The sequence below is a fragment of the Scatophagus argus genome, chromosome 16, assembly GCF_020382885.2.
Source record: "Scatophagus argus isolate fScaArg1 chromosome 16, fScaArg1.pri, whole genome shotgun sequence".
In the NCBI taxonomy this organism is placed as follows: domain Eukaryota; kingdom Metazoa; phylum Chordata; class Actinopteri; family Scatophagidae; genus Scatophagus; species Scatophagus argus.
Window position 1 is genome coordinate 22500658 of NC_058508.1, and position 25533 is coordinate 22526190.

Sequence of the window (25533 nt, forward strand, 5' to 3'; positions counted from 1 at the left end):
CCCGACCCGCCCAGTCGGGATCAGCTGAGATCTGAGTATTTAGCAGCTTACTTCTCCGTCAGCAACTGAAACGATGAAAAGGTTGAACTGAAAGTTTTATTCATGACGGCAAAACAAATACATGAATATTTTTGTCTCTGGAAAGCAAAGCATATAAACAAGTCTTCTGTGGTACAAAACAAACTCATTCCATCTAAATAAACAGAAGCATGTGTTGCATTCAGGGCACAGAATATTGTCAGGACAAATGACAGTTGAGCTGTTGACATGCTGGTAAAATAAAGGTTCCATACAAACTGCTGCTCTGTGACTGAAGGACTTCAGAGGGGACAACAAAAGTCAACAAAAACATGGTGGATGTTTGAGCAGCTCCCTCAGCCACAGTTTGAAAAAACTTTAAATTACCCAGAATTCATTAGGAATCACATCAGGATCAGACCGCACGACGTCAGCCCGACAACCTCACACTACAAAAACCAGCTGAGCAGTTTTATCTGCAACAGTCCTTTAACATTTGGAAGAAGCTTCACACCTACACCAGGCCGTGTGTGTCAGGTGGGCGGGGCCTCAGGCAGCAGACAGACACGCCTGCCGGACGCTCTGAGCCCACGTGTTGAGCAGCTCCGTCACCGAATGTTTGTCTGGCAGCTGCAGCAGTTTGGACGTCATGTTTCTGTGGACCGACTGCAGGAAGCTGTTCGCACCTGCTGAAACAAACACGCACGCAGACAGGAGGTCAGGTGATCAGGTACAGGTGACCATGTGTCCACTGGTCTGAAATCATTCCGACGTGTCTCACCGTACTGGTCGCCATCGTCGGCCCAGTGTGGACTCTGATCGGGATAATCAGCAGGAACGCTGAGCTGCAGAGGAGGAACGCTGGGAAGGTTTTTATCATCTGAGGACACAACAGACACAACCGGGTCACATCTGGACCTCAGAGCGCTGATCTCACCGCGTCCACGTCCAGCTAAAACCAACTGATCTGCATACCGAGATCTGATCACAACCGCATTCCGGTCCAGAAACACAACATCAAAGTGCAGCAACTGTCAAAGGCTGAGCAGGACGGGCAGGTTCAGGTCTGGCAGACACAGGTTCTGGTTGGGTTCAGGTCAGATTCAGGTGTGACACTCACCCAGCTTGCAGACGAGGTGCACGGTGCCGTTGTTGCTGCAGTACGAAGGATCCAGGTTGACGAGGAACTTGACGTCGAGGCGAGCGACCTCCCCCTGCAGGATGTTGGAGACGGTCTGCCGCTCGTCCTCCTCGTGCTTCCTCTTCCTGCCAGAGACGCTGGGACCCCTGAAGACGAGACAGGCGATGTTTACTGGTGCTACAGGTTCTTTCTGAAACCGTCTTTACCGCGTTTCTGCCACTGTTATCGTTTTTAAGTGATGACGTCAGGCCTGCCGTTAAAGGCTCAGTTCGCCCAGAACAAACTCTGACCCGACCAAGAAACGGCTTACTTTGGCTTTCTGTCGTGTGTGATGCTGCGCAGCAGGGACGTACGTGATGGGGGGTCCGTGGATGGCGGTCATGGCGGGGGCAAAGGTTCGGTACAGGGAGTGGTTGAAGACTGGAGAGCGGATGTTGGCCATGACGGCGTCCAGCAGCGGCTGACACAAATACTGCTGCTTGGTGGCCACCGGGGGGGGAGGGGGCGTCGGCTGCAACCACAAATCAAACATTCATTTCAAAAGCATTTAGCAGTTTGCCTCACAGTCCAACAGAGGGCGCTCTCACAGCCTGAACGAAGACCGAGCTGATCAGAACTCACGTGGAATCGTTTTGTGAAAGACACACAACCTCGTCTGACCGCACGCTTTGTTTTGTCTCAGCAGACAGCACACGGGGACATGTGGAGGCTGAGACACTGTCCACCACGTTTCTGTGACCAAAACCAAAATAAAAGACAAAAACACAGAGACTCACCACAGCCATGTCGTTCTTCAGCTTCTCTAAAGCTATCTCACACTTCTGCAGCGTCTTCAGGGGACACCTGCAGGTCAGAGGACACAGACGAGTTAATGAAGCGAATCGCTGCTGATGACGAGTGAGGACGAGGGCGATCAGCTGTTACCTGGTGTTTGGATCAGTCAGGATATTCAACAGACTCTTCATCTTACTCAGGTCCTTCTTTCTGTCTGTGAACAGGACAAAAAATATGGGAATATTCCTTTACTGGAACCGGACGTTAAAGAGACACGGCTAATCTATTCTCTGTCAGTGATTCTGACCATCACTTGGTCAAACATCTTTCCTGTCTGACCAACAGCCCAAATTCCCAAAGAGATACGGACTCCTGCGATAATCAATAATCAAAGGAGCTGCCGATCAATTTAGTCAATCAGGCCGACCTTCATTTTTGTCGATCTTGTTGATCATCCGACGCAGAGGCTCGATGTACTTGGACAGCTGCTTGAGTTTCTCCATGTACTGCTGGTCCTCCAGGGACGTGGCTCCAGCTGGACTCATCACTGAGCTGGGGTTACCTGCAGGACGGGATGGGGACAGAAAAGAGGCAGCTGAGGACAGCTGACTGCATTGCCTGTTACTCTCTAATCCCTCTTTGGACCGGGGGCGTACCTGGCGTGTTGAGCGGTCCTGGAGAGGGGACGCCGTAGTTCTGAGGGGTTCGGGCGGTGGCCGGACTCTGCGAAGGCTGTGGGGACGGGCTGGGCTGGAAACCCCCCGGAGATGGAGTGGGACCAGAGCTGAAGACAGGAAGCAGGAAGGATTTTAAAGTCACTCTCATCGTCAGGGTTTGTGTCATGTGAAGCTCCACAGGTGAGCAGCTGTCATACCTGGCTGAGTTAGGCTGTGAAGTGGGGGGCTGAGGCGACGGCTGGGGAGGGGGAGGCATCGCCTGTGGCGTCTGGACCTGCACCGGTGAGGGTGACGACATCATTGGATGTTGCTGTACCTGTGGAGAAAAGTGATTGGACGAGAAGAGAGGGAGAATTAACCAATCAGAGGAGGAGAGGCAGCAGATTCACCTGAGAGTGAAAAGCACTCGCTGCTGCTCGCTGAGCTGGACAGACAGACTAACTCGTCCTCTCCCCCGGAGCTCTTGTGCTCCATCTTTTCTCAGCACTTCCGGAGCCTGTTGCTGGATCCAGAATCTCCTACCCCACCCTCCTGAGGCCTGGTACCGCTGCTGGATCCAGAACCCTCTCCATGGCCCTGCCTGGATCCTGCTGCTCCTCTCTGCACTGTTCTCTCTATCCTCCCTGCCCCCCCCCCCCCCCCCCCTCCTGTCTCTCCTCTCCCCCTCTCCTGTCTCTCCTCTCTCCCTCTCCTGTCTCTCCTCTCTCCCTCTCCATCTCCCTGTCTCTCTCCCGTCTCCTCTCCCCCCTCTCCCTCCCAGGCGGTCACAGCAGAAGGCCGTCTACACTGAGTCTGGTTCTGCTGGAGGTTCCTGCCTGTTAAAAGGAAGTTTTTGGTCTCCACTGTGGCCAAATGCTGACTCAGTGTGGGGTTTTGCCCTGGGACCTGTTTCCCTCTGACTCTCTTCTTCTGAATGTGTTGTTTACACACCTGTAGAGTGACTTGAGATAACTCTGTTATGAATTGCACTTTAAGTAAAATTGAATTGCTGGTGACATCAGCAGGACACGATGAGGTGAAAGGCACCAGCAGACAGAAGCACACTGTGGACGGGACAGGGACGGCTCACAGGTCAGGCCAGGGATAAATACCTGCTGGGTCATCAGCTGTCCTCCCACCGGGGTGGCATTAGCAGCGGCGGCAGCAGCGGCGGCGGCGGCGGCGGCAGCGTTTGGGGGAGGTATGGAGGGGTTCATGGTGGCTCGAGGCAGCCGGGCTGGAATCTGCATCCCAGGACGGACCAACTTCAGAGGACACACACCAGAGACACAACAGGACAGGTGAGCAGACGAGAGCAGACACACACTGCAGCACATGCACACAAACACGTCTGTCTCTCCACAGCTGTGAGGACCCGCCCTGATCTCATTCTAATAGTCCTCTGAAGAAATGAGGACCAATGTCCCCACAAAGCATGAAGTCCTCACTAAAACAAAAATTTTCCTCTCAGAGACAGCAGCACAAGCCCGCACACAGAGACGCAGACGTTATGGAGGCTGGACACAGCTGGAGTTTGGCCTCGGGACAGATTGTAAGACATGGACATAGTCTATGTGACACCACCGGCAGGTTTATTTCGGGGGGGGGGGGGCGTCATCAGAACCCCTCAAGCCCCCCGAGAGAAACAACAGATTTTATTTGTGTTCCCTGTGCTTCTGCCCTGCCTGCCGTCCCTGCTCATCAACCAACCTGCTGCTCCTGCTTTCCCTGTTCAGGGCCCAGCCTGCCCTCCATCAGCCTCCGTCAGCCTCCGTCAGCTCTCCCCTGACTGAACATTCCCCATCTGTTCCATATCTCATGTTGTTAACTGTTTTCCTGCCCGTCCTGGGTGAGGGATCCCTCCTCTGCTGCTCACCCTGAGGTTTCTCCCAGTGTTTCCTGTTAAAGGTTCTTCTGGGAGTTTTTCCTCAGGCGATGTGAGGGTCGAAGTTCAGAGGATGTTGCTGATGTTATGTTACGCCCTTTGAGACAAACTGTATGTAAAATTGGGCTGTACAAATAAAGCTGTCTCGTCTTGTCTTATGTTGTGAAGTCTTCATGTTCAGAGACATTTATTCTGAAAATCTGAGAGCACAGGTCTGCCTCTGCTTTCCTGTCTGTGTCTCCTCATTAGTGAAGGTAGCTGACAACGTGAAGGTTCACGAAGCCCAACACCTCGATTCAGGGAACGGATTCAACTTGTTTGTGTGCTATTAAACAGGTTCCCGTTCGGAACAGAAACGCGGCTCGCGGGACCGACTGTCCTCCGAGGTGGAGACGGCTGTAAACCCTGAGTAAACACCAGACGGACGGCTGACATTTCACACCTGCGTAGTCACAGTATGACAGGAATGAGTGAAAGGAGTGCAGGCAAACAGGGCGCAGTGATGCGACAGGGTTACATAGAAAGCACCTGAGTCTGAGGCGGCTGCGGTCTCACCTGTCCAGGAGCGGCGGCTGCAGCAGCTGCGTTGAGCTGCGCCTGCGCTGCGGCTTGTTGAGCGGCTTGCTGCTGCGCCTGCTGGACCTGCTGCTGCTGCAGGGCTGCACGGGCCTGCTTTCACACACACACACACAGGGCAAAGCATGCAAGCAGAAGGGCAGGTAAACAGGACTACTGGGACCCTCGTGGCGATTCAGAGGCTGGCAGTGCGTCCTGACACATTCGCTGATTTGGTTCTTGTTGAATCACGTGTTTCTTGGGTTTGGGACGAGTTGAAACGTGAATCTACTCTCAACGTGCCGGTCGCACTGGTGTTAACCTGCCATTTAGCGCCAGTGCGATGAGACGAGATGGTGCATCGTTTCCATAGTTTCCACAACTCTGTGCTGTGGTCTTATGAATGAGCCCTGTGATAAAGCTGCACTTCTGGTATTAATAAGCCGGTGAAAACAGAAGGTGTGTGCGTGTGTGTTCCTGCGCATCAGCACCGAACCAAACGGAAAATAACGTGTGATTACGATCCAGGATGCAGCGTGTGTGTGTGTGTGTGTGTGTGTGTGTTCAAAGGCAGCTTAACTGTGGTTTTGATCGCAGCTTCTGGAATTATGAAATTGTGTTCTATCACATCGCAATGCTGATAGGTGGGGACAAACCATCAGCGATGTCCCTGACCGCTGCAGCCTGCAGAGATCCAGGTCCATGCAGTCTCACCTGGAAGGCCTGCATCTTCAGCTGTTGCTGCTGCTGCTGCTGACTGAGTGAGTTGATGGGAATGTGCTGAGCGGACGCCATCTGGCTGGCCAGAGACTGCGGCACCATGCCGGCCTGCTGCTGCTGAGAGTGTGGAGGCATCTGACTCGGCTGAGGCTGCGGCTGGGCCTGGACCTGCTGCTGCTGCTGCTGAACCATGTGCTGGATGGACTGGGCCTGGGCCTGGGCCTGGGCCTGCTGCTGCTGGAACTGCAGCTGCACCATCTGCTGCTGCTGAATCCTTGTCTGGTGCATCTGCAGACACAGTGTGGGAAGGAAGAGCATTAGGTGAGATCACTTCTTCATCCCCAGTAAAGGAAAACACACTCAGGAAGGGAGGTGGTCTCAGTTTGCAGAGCGGTTCACTTAACCTTCCACCGTATTTTAGCCCGTTAGGTTGGCTGTAGGTCGATCGCATGACACTGCACTCCATGAAACAAAACAGAAACGTGGCTGATGAAACGATGGCAAGTGGAGGAGGAGGAGGAGTTTTCTTTATGTCAGCAATATGGATGATGAAAATACAGCAGCTGCCATCTTGTTCCAAGTGATGTTACCCATAATCCAAAGCAGTGAAGGCCTGGGAGCTCCAGAGGAACTACAGTGTGAACAGAAAGAGGACTGAGGCCTCATCAGAGCTGAGGAGGACCAGAAGGACAACTGGGCCCTCTTTCAAATGAACCTGCAACGTGAAAGCAAAAAGAACTGAGTCCCGTTTCTGTTGGCTCACTTTTTGGTCCACTTTAAGGGGACTGAGTTTGGTTTGTTTAAAAAGGGTGACATGTGAAAATACCCAGAGAGATGGATCTTCCTCCAGAAACACAGAAAGAAAGAAAACCTTTGTAATTTCTGAAATGAAGCGTCTTTGGGTTTTGAGCTGTTGTTTGGATAAACACACCAAATCCTAATGAGAGAAGGAGGACAAGGAGTACAAGCTGGAAATGTGAAGGCGCCAAGCGGACCAATCAGAGACACAGAACCTGTCTGGGGGCTGTCATCCAGCTCAGCTGGACTGTGTGGAAAATGAAAGCGGTGTACTACTGGGAAATACAAGCACTTAAACACTAAGACAGCGAAAGACGAGTGCCCTGCTTTAACAGATCGCATAAAGTAAATGCCGACCACATGATGGAATGGCTACAGAATAATGACGGCTGTGTAGACTGAATTCACCCTGCAATTCAGTGTCCTACCCGATGTCCCCTTTAACACTAAATGAATAAATAAACTCCCGATTTTGTCCTGTAGTGGTGGCTCTTGCTCTGAAGTAAACACAGAACGATCCGGATGTCAACAATAAAACCACGGGGAAGCTGTCTGTTTCCACTCTACACCTGGAGCATTAGATGCAGCTGTTACTCAGAGTGGTCCCTGTGTGATGCTAGCATACCTGGTTCTGCTGCTGCTGGTTCTGTGCCTGCTGCTGCTGGTTCTGGTGCTGCTGCTGAAGTTGCTGGTTCTGGTGGTGCTGCTGCTGCTGCAGCTGCTGCTGCACCCTCAGCTGCTGCTGCACCTGGAACTGCTGCTGGATGGCAGCGTTCTGTTGCTGCTGCTGGAACTGCTGGAACTGGATGGACTGCTGCTGCTGTTGCTGCTGCTGCACCATCTGCTGCATTGGCATCTGGCCTGGACCCCCTACTGCACAGTGAGTGAGAAGATGATGAAGGATACACCAGTCTACAGCTCGGAACCAGTGTGAGGAGCGCTCTGGAGTCTCAAACACACACACACAACGTGCCAAAGCGGAGACTGAAAGAAAGACCAGCTCTGATGCCAAAATATACAGTCTAGACGCAGCCAGCATCCGCCGAACGACTCTGAAGATGTGCATTTACAGCAAACACACACCACATGGAGGAAACACACTCACTGGCTTGTGGGTTTCCAGCCACCCCTGCCATGGCATGCTGGCCTATCTGCATCGGCCCCATGGCCCCCATGCCACCCACTGGAGCACCGGTGGGGCGAGGCCCCATACCAATGGCGCCCGGGCCCCCTCCAACCCCTGTCAGGTTAGTCAGGGCATTCACGGGATCTAGCAGGAGGGTAAACAACAGACAATATTATGCAGCTCCAACATGCACAGCAGAAATCATGAACACCATGAGTCTGGTAGTGACAGGTCCAGCAGGACAGAGCACAGCAAAGAAAAATCTAAATGAAAAGTGAACCAAACGGAGACAAAAATAAAGTCCACTTACCTGGACCTCCCAGCGTCTTCTTGTCTGTGAATAAGACACGAGGTATGAGTACATACTGCCCCCAGATTTCCTGTTAAAGTCAGTGTGGAGCAGGACCAAAGCTGCCCACAGGAGTCTCAGTGCTTACGTGTTGGTGCACGTTTCAAACACAGATCAAGTACTTACGGATGTCTCTGAAGTGTATGATCAGCCTCGCCACCAGAGATAAATACTCCTCCTGAAAAACAAACGGTGACATCACAGCACAGAAAAGCTGAAAAGTAGTTAAGTTGTACAACATTAAAGTCTTGTCTGAAAGAAGACCTGCTCCTCGAAAACAAGCTTCCTGTGGTCTGCAAAACTTCCCGCAGCGATCCAGTACTTACTCTGGATTTGGCTTTGACATAAACGTGGTTCTCCATGTCATTGCTGGACTTGGTGTGTGCGGTTCCTGCCTTCCTCATGGCCTCCTCACTGCAGGGAAACAAAACCTCTGCATTAACCGATGAAGAGAACCGAGAACAATCATCATCATTGTTATTTATTTATTTTACAATCCATCTTTGATCGACAAAGCGTTCATTGGAGATGAGTAATGAATAATGATTACAATACACTTCATAATTTGATGTTAAATGTAGCTGTGATTCATATTTTACGTACAAAGTAACACATGGAACGGACAAATTCAAAATCACGTCCCACGTCGAAAACATCTTTGTTTTTATGGAAACATCTTGGTCACGTCTCCACAAAGATGATTGGTTTGCTGCAGAATTTGTATTTCCACAGTTTAATGTGTGTAAAACTAATATTCCACTAAATAACAAAGTGTTACGTACGCCAGATGAACAAGAGCAACTTAAGATTGTGTGACACGATGAGGACATTAAATCACACACAACTGCAAACTCCAGCTCCACTCAGCACATAATTAACGGGTGACATTCAAAGGGAGAACTCAAACACAGCTAGTGGGACTAGTCCCAGCCTAGTCAAGCGAGCATGAACTGATGAAGCCTCTTGGACGAGAGGTGAAACGTCTTCAAAGACAAATAACTAAGTCCAGTTGCATTCGATTGAATTTCCTTGAGATAACCATGACCTGGATGAATGAGAATATTCACAGGCTTATAACAAAGTGAACGGTTAACCGTCTGTATGGACCAACGTTAGCGGAAGAAATGTACATTAAGCATTGTTTTGTTAATTGCAAGTATGGCAAATTAAAGAGTGTAACCAAAGCCTTCGCACTTTCAGAAATATGTGTGGACCTGTGTTAAATTTGTTTTTATAAGTTGGTCTTAATTTACTATTTTTTTTAAACATGCGAGCTAACGTTAGCTTAGCTCGTTAGGCTAACGCAACAGAAACAACGACTTAGCTAAAAACACATCACTGAACCAAAAGCTCTCACATCTGAGCGACGACTTTTTGTCGGAACTGAGGGCTCCTCCAGTCGCTGTCCGGTCCCGGAACGTCCATTGCAGAAGTTATTTAAGAAAAGCTTTTATTTGAAGAGTTCAATGCTTCCCCTCTGCTCTTCCTAGTTCCGCTCTCTAAGGTAAATGGCGGCTGCCGTGTTTGTTAATGAACGCTATTGCCCCCTGCTGGACTGAATGACTCGCTGCAGTTCAGTCAGAGGAGCCCACGCACTGTCAACTGGCCGTCAGGTAAAGATATATTGTCCCATTATAAAAGAAACCGAGCAACTGTTCTGCACTCAAAATTGTACTTCAGCAAAACTATTTAGTAAGTGTTTGCAAAAATGATAATAATGTAAATTGTAGTGAGTAGTATTAACTGAGTAGCAGGCTGCTGTGGTATTCTGTGGGGCCTTTCTGTATGGTTTGAAACAATCATGCCAAATCAGGTGAAATCACTCTGGTTTGAAGGAACACCATTTCCTTTAGAGTTTTCTTGTGTTTTGCTTTAATTTGCAAGTCTCAGAGTTGCACCATGGCGCTAATCTATTTTGCTTAATTGTTTTCTCTTTAAGGGGGCAATAGAGACTCTGCCTTAGCATGTGAGTGTTCGGTGATACTGAAGTGCAGGTGGTATCACTTCTTTCTGTTGCCACAGAGCTCAACATCTAGTGTAGGAATTGTTTCCTAGTGGCTTGTAATCGGGTAGCAGAAATTTGAAAGTTATTAAGTAATGATCAGATAAAAGACCATTAAATGTTCAATTTCAGTGTCATATGTCAGAACAAAGTCAAGAATGTGATTGAAGCAGTGAGTGAGTTTATGTACACACTGACAGAAGCCGAGTGAATCTAAAAGATAAATGCTGTACAGAGGCAATCGTTGTTATTGTCCACATGGATGTTAAAATCACCCACAATAATTACTTTATTTATTTTATGGACCACACTCAGTAGAAACTCTGAGAATTGAGTATGAACCGGGGGCACAGTATACCGTAACAATCAAAATATGCTTATAAACAGGCTGTTTTCCAGGTTGGGTGTGAAAGACTAAGAATAAGGCTCTCAAGTGAACTACTGAGTTTAGGCTTTGAACTGCTTGCTAGGCTTGAGTCAAATATGGCTGCAACACCACCTCGCCAGTCGGTGTCTCGAGGAACGTGAGTATCAGTATGACTGGGGACAGCGGATTCATTTAGACATTTAAACATACTGTTCAGAACGAAGTCAGGTTTCAGTCAGACAGAATAAATGTATGTTATGATCTGATATCAAGTCATTTACCAAAACATCTTTAGATGATAGAGACTTAATGTTTAAAAGTCCGCATTTAATTCTCCCAATTGTTTGAACTGTGGTGTTGTTACTGTTAATCTTAATTAGGTTTTCATGTAAAACTTTTCTTTTCGTATTTGATTTTATTTGTTTATCTAAATATTATCCTTTTCATCCTTATTTTTAATCTTAATCTGTAAGGTAACTGCTACGTGACTTTCCAAATACGTAAACGATGTTGCAGCCAGTGAGCTCCTTGAGGAGCCTCTTGGTGCAGCTGAGCAGCAGGGGGCGCCATCCGTCCGGTAAGGCTGGGCCTCAGTGATGACTGCAGCCAGGTCTGTCTGTGCTGAGCAGGTTTTGCTTTCACTTTCAAAGTTTCAGTTTGAAGTCTGCTTGAAACTCTTGAGCATACTGACAGCTGAGGCTTGAGGTCACATGTGGACAAACTTGTCTGAGCTGAGGGAAAATCTTTACACTCAGAGCTGAGCTGAAGTCTGTGACCGGTCTATCACTTTATTTATGGAACAATTCAGTGAAGGCTCTGGATCAGTCCTGACTTCATAGTCTTGTTGGAGAAACAGAAAAAATTGTGTTTTAAAAACCTGTCCTGGGTTCCTTTGTGGTCTGCTTCCTGTTCTGTTTTGAAAGATTCGGTAAGTTCCCTGTCTGCCTGGTTGTCCTGTCCCTCATCCTGTGCTGTGTTTCCTGTTTCTCGGACTTCGACTCTCGCCTGCTCTCTGTCAGATCTGCCCCGACTGTCTAATGGACAAGTTTGACAAATGTTGATCTCTTTCTTCAATTCTTGAGTGAATCTTCCAAACCAGTTTAAAGTCGGTGGACTCTCAGTCTGATGTTGTTCAGCGTTTGTGTCAACCAGCTCCAGCAAACTGTTTTCTACTAACAGGGAACATTCAATCAAACTGTGGATTCTCAAGATTTCATTCTTTATTTTTAGTTTCTTGATAATAATAATCACAAACTTTCTGCAGCTTTGAGTGCCTGCTCTTGTTGCTTTGTGCACTGCGTTGTTTGTTCGGCATAAACTACACTGCTGTTTCATCCACTTCCTTACACCTGTGCTCTTGTGTTTTTGGTCTTTGGGAGACTACAGACGACTCTACTGAAGATGGGTGGTATATTGAGCGGAGCTGAGGAGCGGATGAGGGAGCGCGAGAGGGAACATTTAACATATTTTGTTAATAGTCTCGAAGATGGTGCAGACCTGAGAGTCGGCAAGAGTATCAAGATGTTCACCGGTCTGTCTGCTTCAGACAACCTGAGACAACACTGTGAGAAGAGGAAGATGGAGGCGGCCGACCTGGTGGAGAAGCCGGGCAGCTTCACGTCCAGTCCCGAACTGGCAGGAGTCGGAGCTCCGGCCCTCGCCGTCTTCATCGACATCGTTTCCTTCAGTCCACCTGAAGAGAAGACGAAGGAGGCTCTGCGATGTGTGTTTGCTGAGGAGAAGGCCTCCGAGGTCTGGGATCAGATCCACGAGTGCCTGAAGAGAGAACAGGCACGAGCTGGTGAGCGACGTGAAGCGCATCGAGTGCCAGCTGAGCGCCGTCATCACTCCATGCTGAGGGACGGACACATGTCGTCTCAGGCTCTGAAGGCCTGGGTGAACGGGGCAGCCTTCCACATCCAGGTGCTGATCCACCTGGTGAGACTGGGCGGGATACAAACCTGCGACCCCGTGGAGGGACTCCTCTCTGCTTACCTGAGCGACCTGGAGACGCTTTTCACATCGCACGAGAAAGTGATAAAAGACAAGTGCAGCTTCAGGGCGACGGCTGTTCACATGGCGCCTGTTGCCCAATTTCTGGTGGATGAAGAGTCAAAGTGGAATCCCATGAGTCCGTACGGCAGACATGAGGAACATCTCGAGGCTTATTACGATCGCAGGTACGGCAGGCAGAAGCGTGAGATTCAGCAGTACTTCAGTGACGTGAGAGAGAAGCTGCAGCATCTGGTCCACCAACGAGGCTCCTTTAAGGTCTCCTGAGGGAGGCCGACGGACACCAGGACCCGCATGGACGGAAGTATGTAACAGTGGGACACGTGATGCGGAAACCAGGACTTGTCCTGGTCTCGTGGGTGTCTTTCCTCAGCCTGGACTCGGCTCCACATCTTGGGTGTTCTGACTCTTTTGACTTGTGGATGTCGGGACTTGAACCTGGACATGACTGTCCATATACTTTTGGCCATGCAGAGTCTCTCACGTTCAGTGTCTTCAACAAAAACTCAGATATAAAAATCAGGTGATTTTTTTGGTAGTCAAACTGTTATTGATATTCACAGTAATTCAAAACAATTGATAAATGATCAATAAAGAATCAATCGAAAGCGAGATCAAAGCCCCGACTAACTGATTAAAAATCTATAAATAAATCTGTTTAAATCAGGAAGTCACGTGACCCCTCAGCTTCGCGTACCTGACAGGTGTGTTATTCCTGTGAAGGGCTTTGTCACGAGTCGCAGCCACCCAGTCCTCTGGTTTCAGTGTTATTAGAGGACATCGTGTCCTACACGGCAGCTGAAGCTGGACTGCCAGCTGCTTGTCTGTAGCCTTAAATCAGACGTTTTTATTTCCTGTTAGTGATTTCTCTTTGGAAGTAGAAATAACAACAGTGAGAGTGTGGAAACTGTTCTGTCAGTACAGAACACCGGGCTGCTCCACGTGCTCGGGGATTTAAACGAGTCTCTCGCGGAGGGGCGGGAAACTGTGTCACTGGGGCACGAGGCTCTCCCCGCGGTCACATGGTCCCGTTTTCTGCCGCGTGCGGGCACGGCGGGCCCCGCACATCATCACCATCCTCAACAGCAGCAGGCAGGCTGCTTGTTGCGCGCGCGCCCTGTTTGAAAAAAAGCGAAACACACGGAGGGAGAGAGAGGAAGCGCGTGCAGCAGATGACAGGACCCTCGTGCAGCGGTCACACATCAGTCCAGTTCAGACAGAGAAAGACGGAATGATGGAGCCGAGTTACTTCTTCTTCGGTGGTGTTTTCTAGGCTTTCTGCTTCGTGATGCGGAGAATATCCGGGACTTTTTAACAAATAAACCGCTCGTGCGTGTCTGTATCGGAGCACAGACAGGTGAAGACGACTGCCATGGACACAAACAACAACAACAATTCAGGTAAACAACGCACCCTCCTCAAACCGTCCGCCCCCGGCCGGTGGCGGCTTGTTCAGGGCTGGGCAGGGCTGCAGGTGAGCGAGCGGACGGCCCATCAGGTGTGTCAGGTGAGGACTGTCGCAGGTTTGACTCGTGGAGACGCTAAACATCCATCCGGAGAGGAATGTCAGCGGTGGTCGTGCTGTGTGTGTGTGAGTGTGTGTGTGTGTGTGTGTGTGTGTGTGAGTGTGTGAGTGTGTGTGTGAGTGTGTGAGTGTGTGTGTGAGTGAGTGAGTGTGTGTGTGAGTGAGTGTGTGTGTGAGTGTGTGTGTGTGTGTGTGTGTGTGAGTGTGTGTGTGAGTGAGTGTGTGTGTGAGTGTGTGTGTGAGTGTGTGAGTGTGTGTGTGTGTGTGTGTGTGTGTGTGTGAGTGTGTGTGTGAGTGTGTGTGTGTGTGTGTGTGTGAGTGTGTGTGTGTGTGTGTGTGTGTGTGTGTGTGAGTGTGTATGTGTGTGTGTGAGAGTGAGTGTGTGAGAGTGTGTGAGTGTGTGTGTGTGTGTGAGTGTGTGTGTGTGTGTAGAGGGTAGACATTTCTCCCGTCGGGGATCAGTAAAGTCTCATCTTGTCTGACTGACCCGGCACGTGTCGGGGAGTCTGAGGCGGCTCATCACGGGGACCGGCACCGTGAGTCCGCTGGTGTTTCGAGGAACTGGGTCACGATGACAGCGGCGGTCAGCCGGTCGCTGTGTGTGTGTGTGTGTTGCCGGTTCACATGGACCGGCTCACTGGACCATGTGCGCTTTGTTTTCATTGAGCTCCGCGCGCTGTGATTGGCTGCTGGTCAGACTGAGCTCATTGCGTAATTCTCCTCCTCCTCTCTTTCTGACGGTGTTTGTCGCACCTGACAGAAGCTCCTTTCGCTCCTGTAGGTTTTAAGAAAGGCAGCAGAACCCAGAGAACAGGATCCGATGTGTGCCAGGACGCGCCGGCGCACGTGTTTCATGTGTCTGGGTCATGGGTCTGCTGCACATTCAAAAGTCAGTCAGCTCAGTGTGTGTGTGTGTGTGTGTGTGTGTGTGTGCTCACGTCGGTGGTGTTGACTGTCGTCATCTCCTCGTATCTGATCTCCTCTTTGTGCCTGTTTTGCCATGTGCAGCTTTTACTGGGTCTTTCCTCCCCCTCCCTCCCCCTCCCTCCCTGCTGTGTGTGAAAGTGGAACAGCAGCGGGGACCAATCAGCTCCTCTCCGTTTCGTTCACACCAGCAGACCTCCTTTTAAAGGAACAGCTCACTAAAAAAATGAAGATTTTTGATCTATCTGCTCACCCGCCTGCTGATGGAAAGTCGGCTGAAGTTTCTTACTTCACAAAAGGTTTGTGGAGCTGAAGAAGGCTGGTTTGAAACTAAAATGGCTCCTTGCAGCTTGTCTGGCCTGGTCCAGGTCTCCAGAACCCTGATTTGAAAAGATGTTATTCACAGCCTTTGCTGAGCTGTGAAGTAAAGAGTTTGACCTGAACCTGCTCTAACCGGGTTAGGGTTAGGGTAAGACAAGCCAGTGAGGGGAAGGAGGAAGACGTAGACGACTTGTTGGTGTGGAGGGGAGGCGGATCGGGTGGATGTACAGTTCTGTGTGTCTCAGGTCCACACTGATGAGAGTTGGAGATGCTTCTCTCATAGTCATCATTTATCAGTTAGGAAACAGGTCAGACAGACACACAAAGGTATTCTGAATGACTGCTGTTAGCATGTTAGCATGTTAGCTCTCCTGCTACAGGAACTCACTAATTAGCCTCACTGACACATGAAGGTTCAGACTGAGAGTCTTGGTTGTCATTGCACAGTAGTACAGTGTACTTTAGCACAACGAAATCAGGGCACAGTTCTCCCCTCGGTGCAAAAGTCTCAAATAAATAATAAACAACTAATCAAAAAAGTGAGACACTATACAACTTATGTAACTAATGCCTCACAGTCGCCTCATAGCAAGAGGGTTCCAGGTTCGAATCCCGGTCTGGGCCCTTCTATGTGGAGTTTGCATGTTCTCCCTGTGCCTGCGTGGGTTTTCTCCGGGTTCTCCGGCTTCCTCCCACAATACCAAAAACATGCACATTAGGTTAACTGGCTGCTCTACATTGCCCCCTAGGTGTGAGTGTGAGAGTGTGTGGTTGTCTGTCTTTGTGTGTTGGCCCTGCGATTGACTGGCGACCAGTCCAGGGTGAACCCCGCCTCTCGCCCGTAGTCAGCTGGGATAGGCTCCAGCTCCCCCGCGACCCTGACGGATAAGCGGTATAGAAAATGGATGGATGTTTCTTGCACCCGTCTTGCCTGCGGCTGAATCGACACATGATAATGTCACGTTTTCATTTAACAGGACTACGGCCCTGTTCGTCCGTGTTTTTAGCACCCTGAAACGTCTGCCAGAAGGCAGCAGCTGCAACAGCTGTGGAGCTGAGAGGAAACCACTTCCTGTTCTGACAATCGATTCGTCTTGACTCGTTTCAGTCAAGCATCTGCTGCTTCCAGCTTCTCAAATGTCAGGATCTGCTGCTTTTCGTTGTCATGAGAGTCAGGGGGTTGGACGGATTATGACAGATTAATCAGTAATGAAAACAATCATTAACATCAGCTACACAGTGAATTTTGTATGTGTAGCTTGTGAAACGTTCAGATGTCCAATCAAGCTGAGGCTTGTTTCATCGTGTGTTCAGTGGGTGTGCAGGAAGTGAGCGCTGCCACAAGTGTGTCTGAACGCCCTGTGTTTGTGTGTGCGCTGGTGATGAATGGAGGAAACGTGAGAGCAGCCGAGGTGTGTGTGTGTGTGTGTGTGTGTGTGTGGGTGGGCCAGACTTGAGCCAGTCCCATCGCACAGTGTGCTATGTGGAGTAGGCACGTGGCTCAGGGGTGTGACTACAGACTACACAGAGCCTCCCCCAGTCGGCAGGAGGGAGGGGGTGAGGCAGGCACATAATACTGACACACATGGGTAATTTCTGCAGAATGTTGCCATCCTAAGTCTGTTCATTGGCGGCTGCAGAGGCTTTGTGAGTGTGACGCTCGTGTGGTTCAGCAGGGGGCGCTACACAGTCATCTTAAATGTTGATCGACAGCCAGGAGTTAAACACTGAACCTTCTGCACGTGATGTGTTTGTTGTGTTTGTGCTCTTATGCTCCCGAAGGTGTGAAAACTTCCTGCTGTGTGTGTGTGTGTGTGTGTGTGTGTGTGTGTGTGTGTGTGTGTGTGTGTTCATCACCTCGCAGACCGTCTGTGCTCACGTGCAGCACTGACACGTGGGAAGCACAGACTCAGAGCTCTCATTCACATCTGCAGTTTGAGACGCATGCAGCAGGTTGATTTGGCGTCCCCGTCACCTGCTGCGTCTCACGTGTCGGCCCACACGGTTAACCCACAGACACACACGTCGATATCACTCAGCGTGACATCACTTCCTGAATACCTCATCGGCTCCACTGATCACAGATGCGTGAGTGGAGACTCATCCGGCTCTCTCTGCCGCTCACACCTGAACTCTGCAGGTGAGAAGCAGAGCTGGAGTTTGGATTTGTGGGTCTGCTGCTGTTCACGTCGTCCTCAGCGTCCATCACTGCGTCTTCAGCTCAGACACTTTGCATTAAAACAGTGCTGATTACAGGTTCAGAGAAAACTTTATTGATCCCTGGGGGTAAAGTCAGAAGCCAGCCAATCAGTTTTCACTTTGGTTCAGTTTTGTGTTTTGAAGATTCCCTCTCCCATCCACAAAAATATTTTATTGATTTATTTTCAACACTTTTCATTTCTGTGGGATTGTTTCTTTCTGTCTGTTTGTTCGTGTCATTAACAGTACAAGAATCTGCATAAACTTTGGTTTTCTTTCAGCTCATTTTACAGCAGAGGGTTTGTTTGTCTTCATGAGGAGGGGGGAGGAGGGGGAGGAGGGGTGACTCCCTCCTCCCCCTCCTCCTCTGTCTGTGTTCCCAAAATTCCTAGAAAGTCAGTTTGATTTGAGCTCTTACCAGAGAACTCCTCCTCCCCTTGCCGTCCATCTGTTGCTATGGTTACAGGAAAACATCCAGCCTCTACTCTCCTCCTCCTCCAGCCAACCACACACAGATGGCTCCGCCCCCTCAGTCCTGCCAATGTGAGGACACTGAACTGATCTGAGAGCAGCAGCTGCTGCTGACAGCTGATCTCAGTACAGTAAAGTGCCGCGCTGTGGGACTTTGGTTCTGTATGTTGTCGTTCCATCAGACTGAACGAGCTGCTGAGTGACTTTTCTGTCACAAACTGCAAAGCTTCCCTTAAATGAGATGAATCGACTTTACTGGGGTTACACTGGGCTGAGGCCGATGTGAGCAGTTTTCTGCTTGCTATTATGACATGAAAGGACACGAACAACATCTGTGATGTCCATCAGTCCAGGCTGAAGGATCTTGACAAATCCGGCGTTCATGTTCTCCTCAGGCGATCCTCCTCATCAGCTCAACCTTTTAATGTGACAGCACTGAATGTGTAGGCTCCAACATGGCCGCCGCTCTGGGCCATCACTGACCTCTCCTCTCTCTTCCTGCAGGAGGTGTCATCTCCTATGTGGGCTCATGTGGAGGCTCTCCAACCCGCACCAGTCCGGTCTCCATGTACAGCGAGAACTCCAACTCCCAGCCCTGCTTCGCCTCATCCTCCACCTCCTCTTTAACTCCCCCCTTCCTCAGCAGCAGCTCCAGTTCAGGCTCTGCAGGAGAAGATGGCTCCTCCTCGGCTTCCTCCTCAGCAGGAGGTTCACCTCGCGGTCGAGACGACGGAGGATCTCTGAGGGCGTCGCCCAGCAAGTCTGTGGCCAGTCTCACCAGTAAGAACCCGACAGCCGAACCGTCATCACTGACTGTCACAGTGAGCTACGGGAAGAGGCAGCAGCCAAACGTAGTGCAGTTTGCCTTTTAATCCTCACAAAGTCTTCAGAATGTTTCCCTCCAGTTTGTCCTCACTGAAGCATCTGAACCCAAACAAACTGCACTGCTGACCTCAGTCTCTGTTACGTCTGGACACACATCTGCATTCTAATCTGGGTTAAATCCAGATGTGATCATCTCACTGTGTGTGTGTGTGTGTTTCAGAGCTGAACGGCATGGTGCTGCTGTGTAAAGTTTGTGGTGACGTGGCTTCAGGTTTTCATTATGGAGTCCACGCCTGTGAAGGCTGCAAGGTGAGATATTCAGCACACACACACACACACACACACACACACACACACACACACTGTGCTCCTGTGAGACAGACAGACAGGCAGCAGACTGGACAGCTGAAAAGCAAGCTCATGATGGGATCTGTGATGAAGAACATCTGTTCACTTTGGTTCTTCAGTTCCTCATCAGTGACTGAGGCGGCAGATGAACCCTGAGTCCTGCTGTAGACACCTGAGGTGCACTCACCTGAGGGACCTGACTGTGTGTTACTGTGTCCTCCTGCAGGGCTTCTTCCGTCGCAGCATCCAGCAGAACATCCAGTACAAGAAGTGTCTGAAGAGCGAGAGCTGCACCATCATGAGGATCAACAGGAACCGCTGCCAGCAGTGCCGCTTCAAGAAGTGCCTGTCTGTGGGCATGAGCCGAGATGGTGAGTCTGCACACCAGTGTGTCTGCTCAGCCGTGTGTCTGCTCACCTGTGTGTCTGCTCACCTGTCTGTCTGCACACCCGTCTGTCTGCTCAGCCGTCTGTCTGCTCACCTGTCTGTCTGCACACCCGTCTGTCTGCTCACCCGTCTGTCTGCTCAGCCGTGTGTCTGCACACCCGTCTGTCTGCTCAGCTGTCTGTCTGCTCAGCTGTGTGTCTGCTCAGCCGTCTATCTGCTCACCCGTGTGTCTGCTCACCTGTCTGTCTGCACACCCGTCTGTCTGCTCACCTGTGTGTCTGCACACCCGTCTGTCTGCTCAGCCGTCTGTCTGCTCACCTGTGTGTCTGCACACCCGTCTGTCTGCCCACCCGTCTATCTGCTCAGCCGTGTGTCTGCACACCCGTCTGTCTGCTCACCTGTGTGTCTGCTCAGCCGTCTGTCTGCTCAGCCGTCTGTCTGCTCACCTGTGTGTCTGCACACCCGTCTGTCTGCTCACCTGTGTGTCTGCTCAGCCGTCTGTCTGCTCAGCCGTGTGTCTGCTCACCTGTGTGTCTGCTCAGCCGTGTGTCTGCACACCCGTCTGTCTGCTCACCTGTCTGTCTGCTCACCTGTGTGTCTGCACACCCGTCTGTCTGCCCACCCGTCTGTCTGCTCACCTGTGTGTCTGCACACCCGTCTGTCTGCCCACCCGTCTATCTGCTCAGCCGTGTGTCTGCACACCCGTCTGTCTGCTCACCTGTGTGTCTGCTCAGCCGTCTGTCTGCACACCCGTCTGTCTGCTCACCTGTGTGTCTGCTCAGCCGTCTGTCTGCTCAGCCATCTGTCTGCTCACCTGTGTGTCTGCTCACCTGTGTGTCTGCACACCCGTCTGTCTGCCCACCTGTCTATCTGCTCAGCCGTGTGTCTGAGAGCAGGAGCATGTAGCTAAGCTGTGATGTGAAAACCTGATCCCCGCTCTGATGTGGTTTCTCCTCCTCGTCAGCGGTTCGTTTCGGGCGGATCCCTAAGCGTGAGAAGCAGAGGATGTTGGCTGAGATGCAGAGCGCCATGAACAACATGGTGAACAACCAGCTGCAGAGCGACTTCCAGCTTGCCAGTCTCTCATCTTCCTCTTCTTCATCGTCATCCTCCTCTCCCTGCCCAGGGGTAACCATCGCCCCTCAGCCGCAGCCCTCAGCCCTGCCGCTGGCGCCGTCCTCCCCCTCCCCTCCGGCCCCAGCCTCCTCCTCCTCACCCCCTCCTCTTCCTCCTCGCCCCTGTCAAAGCCCCTGCCCCTCTTCCTCTCCTCCTCCTCCTCCTCCTCCTCTTAGCCCTGGGTTGGACTCCACCATCTGCGCCATTGCACGCGCTCACCGTGAGACCTTCCTTTACGCTCACGACAAGCTGGCCAATCCCCGTGTGGCACCTCAGCAGCAGAATAACCACGCCCACCACCAAAATGTGGAGGCGGAGCCCTGGGGACCCAACCGGTGCCCCAGTGGTTACCATGCCAACGGCCTCAACACCATCTTTCACCACAACAACAACCTGCTGCCAGACAACAGCCAAAACAGCACAAACAATCACCATGGCAGCGGTAGGCGAAGCCTGCACAACAGTAATCTGATTGGAGGAGACGGGCTTGGTGATCATGTAACCCAGGGGATGAACTGTCCAATGAAGAACCGTGCAGGGATAGTGCTGGTAAGAACTTCTGACCAGAAGTCAGTCTTTTCACTTTCACACAACTTTATTTACTGTTAACGAAGATGACAATACAAAATTCATATGAGTTAAGCTAACGTTAGTTACGTGAGTCACGAGGCCTCTGGCCAATAGAAATCTTTAGCTTCGGTCATGTGATGTGGAATCAGTCCCACCTTCTCTGCTTTTGTTCTGCCAGCTACAAACACTCGATGACGCTGAGTGTGGTTTTATAAGATGGGCGGCATCACATCAAATTACATTTGAGTCAATACGAGTTACGAGTTCAAAAATCCTCTTGGGGAAGGTAGTCTTCCTTTCACTTGATGACCACGTGCCTGACATTGTGCTAACTGGCTGACACACCTGCTGTCACTGATGGCTGCCGCTCAGCAGTGATTGGTCAGTCGATGTTGTGATAGTTGGTTGGATGTCTCCTCTCTCTCCAGGCCTGCCCGATGAACCGGCAGCCTCACGCTGACCTCTCAAAGACGCCCCAGGAGATCTGGGAGGACTTCTCTCTGTCCTTCACCCCCGCCGTGAGGGAGGTGGTGGAGTTTGCCAAACACATCCCAGGATTCAGCTCTCTCTCCCAGAACGACCAGGTGACCCTGCTCAAGGCCGGCACCTTCGAGGTACGACGGATGTCCCCTCATACTGATCAATGTAGAAACAGAGACTAAGCAGTGTGTGTTGTTTGTTTTTGTTAAAGGAATAGTTCAAACTTTCGTGAAATCTGCTCTTTCTTCCTTCAGCTGTTTCCGTTCTTTTGCTAAGCTAATTTTCCTCAGTGACAAACTGACTGTCATCTCACTGCATGCTGACTTTATACTTCAAGAGAGAAGTTGGACGTTTCCTGTTTTGTGCAGCATTTTCTTCTCTCTTTGTCCAGGTGCTGATGGTGCGCTTTGCTTTCCTCTTCAACGTGAAGGAGCAGTTGGTGACCTTCCTCTCTGGCGCCACCTACAGCCTGGAGGAGCTGAGGGCGATGGGGATGTGCGAGCTGCTGGGAGCCATGTTTGACTTCAGCCACAAACTGGCTGCACTGGAGCTGAACGCCCAGGAGCTGGGACTGTTCACCGCCGTGGTGCTGGTGTCCGCAGGTGAGGACTCGACCGGGGGGGAGGTGTTGCTCCGTGGACTACATGCTCCCTGATAATCTGAATTTTACTGCCATTAGAGCTCTCATATAGCAGAAACGTAGATTTGCAGTCGGTTCACCTTCATTCCTATCTTGTAAGAGAACTTCCACATGTAAGTATGTGCACTCAAGTACTGTAAGTAATAAATACAGTACAAATACACTACAATTTGAAGGTACTTCAATTTGTAGGACTGAATTCAGGTCTGAATTTATGAGTACTTGTCATGTGCTCATGTGGTCAAATACTACAAACAGAAATGTTATTGTCTGCCTTTCTGTCATTACGTTTATTCTGTTGAGAAGTGCGGTTGTTATGTTACCCTAATTTCATTAATTAGAAGAGCAGTAGTAGTAGTAGTAGTAGTAGTAGTAGTAATCTTAAACTTCTCCGCTTTGGCTGTTATTAGTCTGTCCCTCACACCCGCTCCTGCTGTCCTCCTCAGACCGGTCCGGTATTGAGAACGTGGCGTCGGTGGAGCAGCTGCAGGAAAACCTGATCCGAGCGCTGCGCTCGCTGGTCAACAACAACCATTACGGGAACGTGGACTCGCCGCGTTTCACCAAACTGCTGCTGAAGCTGCCCGACCTGCGGACGCTCAACAACATGCACTCTGAGAAACTGCTGTCCTTCCGCATTGACGCCTGATGACCTCACGGCTGATGTCACCAGTGACATCACTGCGCTTTCTGTCCGGATTCCTGAACTTCCTGTGATCGCTGCCGATGATAAATGCGATATCCTGCGGTGCTCTCCATCGCCGTGACGACAGCTCATCACCCTGATGTCATGGCATAACTACGACTGACACGGTGATGACGTCATGACCAGAACGGGTCTGCACACAGCTGTCTGCTGACGGGTTGAAGGACCAGCGCGACATTTTAAGAGCGCTCCTTAGACGCGCTAAGGAGTCACCCCCAGTGTTTAGCCTAGCTTAGCACAAAGACTGGAAACAGATGCAAACTGTTAGCCGGGTTGCACCAAAACATCAAACAGCTCTAAGTGTCTCTGATTTACGTCTGTTGTGTTTGTTAATAAATCACGTGAGCAAAAAGAAAAGTAAAATGGTTTTGGTGTTAGCAGCAGTTAGCATCGGAGCTAAGTGCTGAGTTCCCACTGCATCACATTCATACCTTTCCTTATGAAAACTATTTAGCCATTACTCATAATGAATAGTGATGAAATGGAATTCTAATAATTAAGGGGATTTGACCACGATAATCGTGTGTGTGTTGATACATGTGTGTGTTTTAATGGGATTTTGCACGGCTGAAGAAGTTTAACCTCAGATGAAAATGTTCCTAAATCCAAAGGTTTCAAAAGCCCACATGAAGTGCACCAAAGCAGCAGACTGCAGGACAGACTGCTGACCACCACACACAAAACCAGACCCGCTCTGAGCTGTCGGTCTTTGTGCTAAGCGAGGCCAAACGCACCCCGGAAACGGAGATTTCTTCAAATGTCCCGCTCGTCTGCTGAGCATCCAGAACTTCCAAGCGCCGCGCTGATTTTGTGTTCTGTTAGAAACTCACTGAAAGAGCAAAGCTGGTGTGGATTCATGGCTTCATTGTCCTGCTCTCACCAGCCAATAGCACGGAGGAAGGGCAGTGACGGACAGCTCCACTGACCAATGAGACTGAGGGGCAGCGGTGATGTGTTGAAGGACAAGCAGAAAGTCAGATGTTCTCTGACACACGTTATGCAGCTGATCTCCGGTGTAAAAACTGTACATACAAATATCCAGTTATGACTGAACTGCTCGACGAGCTGTATTTAGCACACTAACACATATTATGCATCTCTATTTTTTGTTAATATGAATATATGCCTGTGCAAATATTATGACGCTATGAAAGTGTGTTGGGCACAAACTATACGCGGTTTGATGAAGTATGGAGTGCATCTACCGGACATGAGATTCTCTGATGTTTCTATTTTAATCCGTGTTTTGTAAAGATATTACATATACAGTATACATGAATATACACAGCACAGTCTCCAACGTCTTGTTCTTCTTTGAGTTTTCAGCGGAAATACAGAATTATTCACTTAAAAGTAGCACCAGATGAACTGATCATCTTGTGGTTCTGTGAACTGAGCGTGAATAATCCAAGAAGATTTCATTTCTATGCCGAGAAAACCTTTCTGTGATGGTGACTTTATTAAAGAGGGCCTCACTGAAGACATAATGAACAGCACCCAGCTGTCAATATAATAACGATGATGATCTCTGGTGATTCTGAGCCAAGTTTTTAATAAAGGATTCTTTGGGATAGAAGGTGGAGGCAGAAATCAGTCGTGCGGATGAGAAGTAGGTCGGACTGGAGGTGCATAACCAACTTTACACTCTGCTCTCTGATTGGCTGACAGGCTTGGCATCTCAGCTTCCACACTGGCCAATGAGGAGACGAGGGGTGGAACCCTGCGCTGTGGCCCAGTTTCAGACGACACACACACTCATACATCACGTCCTGTTTGGTTTCTGATAACTTACATAACAGTCATCCTCACTGAGCACAGTGTGAACACTTTGTCGTGTTGTCGCTGAGACTTTCTTTTCATTACACACCTGAGAACAAAAAACCTGTCGAACAACCTCAGCAGCAAATGTTTCATCAGTCACAAGAGCCATTAAATCTTTGCTCAGACATGAATGTTTGACACAAAGTCACTCCAACTCGTGCCCACATTTTACCCCTGCATGCTGCATGTTGAAAATTACTTTCAATCTCATTCTCACTCATGGAACTGAGAGTGTTTGGAATAGCTGAGGACATCACTTTGCACTGTGAGACAGAGACGGACGGGACGGAGACACGAACAGGCTCCAGACCTGACACGTCTGATCACGTGTAAATGTGTGTGTGTGTGTGTTATGTCACAGTGTGCAGTCGGACATGAAGCAGGGCATGCTGGGAGGCCCATGCACACAGACTGTGGGAAACAGTGACTCCTGGTGGCCACAGCACAGCATTGCAGGCACAGCACCGTGACCAAAACAAACCAGGGATTCTGTTGAAACTCTGTGCTTTCACTTTCAGTTTACACTGTGCTTCAGGTCTGGCTTGGTTAGAATTAGAAAACGATCAGGATTTACATCAAATTTTGGATGGAAAACATGCACTTTAATTGGCACAAAAATGGCTACAAAATGTCCCAACTGTGGCTAAAATGAGCCAGTTTGGTCAAACAGTGCTCTGTCCCTCAGGAATCACACCACCGCCAGCCCGTCCTGCTCCAGATGAGACACTTGGCTCATACACACATCGACCGGGCCGTTTGTGTTTGCTGACGTACCTGAACAGGTCATAATGTTCTC

The 25533-nt window shown here is 50.0% G+C and overlaps 3 protein-coding genes across 4 annotated transcripts; 2 read left to right on the forward strand and 1 right to left on the reverse strand.

Annotated features, from left to right (window-relative positions):
- Nucleotides 1-77: 77 nt before the first annotated feature.
- Nucleotides 78-9563, reverse strand: med15 (mediator complex subunit 15). The gene is made up of 18 exons (XM_046414532.1): nucleotides 9380-9563; nucleotides 8349-8436; nucleotides 8149-8200; nucleotides 7984-8007; nucleotides 7653-7817; nucleotides 7173-7420; nucleotides 5744-6037; nucleotides 5030-5146; nucleotides 3702-3854; nucleotides 2808-2926; nucleotides 2590-2717; nucleotides 2361-2495; nucleotides 2084-2147; nucleotides 1936-2002; nucleotides 1513-1670; nucleotides 1139-1305; nucleotides 800-898; nucleotides 78-704 (listed from the first exon to the last, which is right to left on the reverse strand). The coding sequence occupies exons 1-18, from the start codon at nucleotides 9445-9447 to the stop codon at nucleotides 568-570; spliced, it is 2283 nt and encodes a 760-aa protein (XP_046270488.1). The 5' UTR covers nucleotides 9448-9563; the 3' UTR covers nucleotides 78-567.
- Nucleotides 9564-11052: 1489 nt separating this feature from the next.
- Nucleotides 11053-13013, forward strand: LOC124072823. The gene is made up of 2 exons (XM_046414531.1): nucleotides 11053-11319; nucleotides 11771-13013. Exon 2 carries the CDS (start codon nucleotides 11793-11795, stop codon nucleotides 12669-12671), a length of 879 nt encoding a protein of 292 aa, XP_046270487.1. The 5' UTR covers nucleotides 11053-11319; nucleotides 11771-11792; the 3' UTR covers nucleotides 12672-13013.
- Nucleotides 13014-13554: 541 nt separating this feature from the next.
- On the forward strand, nucleotides 13555-23273 carry nr1d1 (nuclear receptor subfamily 1, group d, member 1). 2 transcript variants are annotated; one of them, XM_046414527.1, is made up of 8 exons: nucleotides 13555-13804; nucleotides 18349-18624; nucleotides 18890-18978; nucleotides 19244-19388; nucleotides 20369-21069; nucleotides 21519-21704; nucleotides 21962-22172; nucleotides 22657-23273. In XM_046414527.1, the coding sequence occupies exons 1-8, from the start codon at nucleotides 13777-13779 to the stop codon at nucleotides 22857-22859; spliced, it is 1839 nt and encodes a 612-aa protein (XP_046270483.1). In that variant the 5' UTR covers nucleotides 13555-13776; the 3' UTR covers nucleotides 22860-23273. The 2 variants fall into 2 exon arrangements, with proteins under 2 accessions (XP_046270483.1, XP_046270484.1); XM_046414528.1 differs by lacking the exon at nucleotides 13555-13804 and adding an exon at nucleotides 14617-14790 and having other exon boundaries at nucleotides 18346-18624.
- The last annotated feature ends 2260 nt before the right edge of the window (nucleotides 23274-25533 follow it).

Excerpts from the sequence above, each read along its gene's own strand:
- med15 (XM_046414532.1), bottom strand. The coding sequence starts at position 9,447 with ATGGACGTTCCGGGACCGGACAGCGACTGGAGGAGCCCTCAGTTCCGA. Across the intron at positions 2,003-2,083 it reads CTGACTGATCCAAACACCAG|GTGTCCCCTGAAGACGCTGC; the intron begins GTAACAGCTGAT and ends TCTGACCTGCAG. Across the intron at positions 899-1,138 it reads GCACCTCGTCTGCAAGCTGG|ATGATAAAAACCTTCCCAGC; the intron begins GTGAGTGTCACA and ends TTGTGTCCTCAG.
- LOC124072823 (XM_046414531.1), top strand. The coding sequence starts at position 11,793 with ATGGGTGGTATATTGAGCGGAGCTGAGGAGCGGATGAGGGAGCGCGAG.
- nr1d1 (XM_046414527.1), top strand. The coding sequence starts at position 13,777 with ATGGACACAAACAACAACAACAATTCAG. Across the intron at positions 13,805-18,348 it reads AAACAACAACAACAATTCAG|GAGGTGTCATCTCCTATGTG; the intron begins GTAAACAACGCA and ends CTCTTCCTGCAG. Across the intron at positions 18,979-19,243 it reads ACGCCTGTGAAGGCTGCAAG|GGCTTCTTCCGTCGCAGCAT; the intron begins GTGAGATATTCA and ends GTCCTCCTGCAG.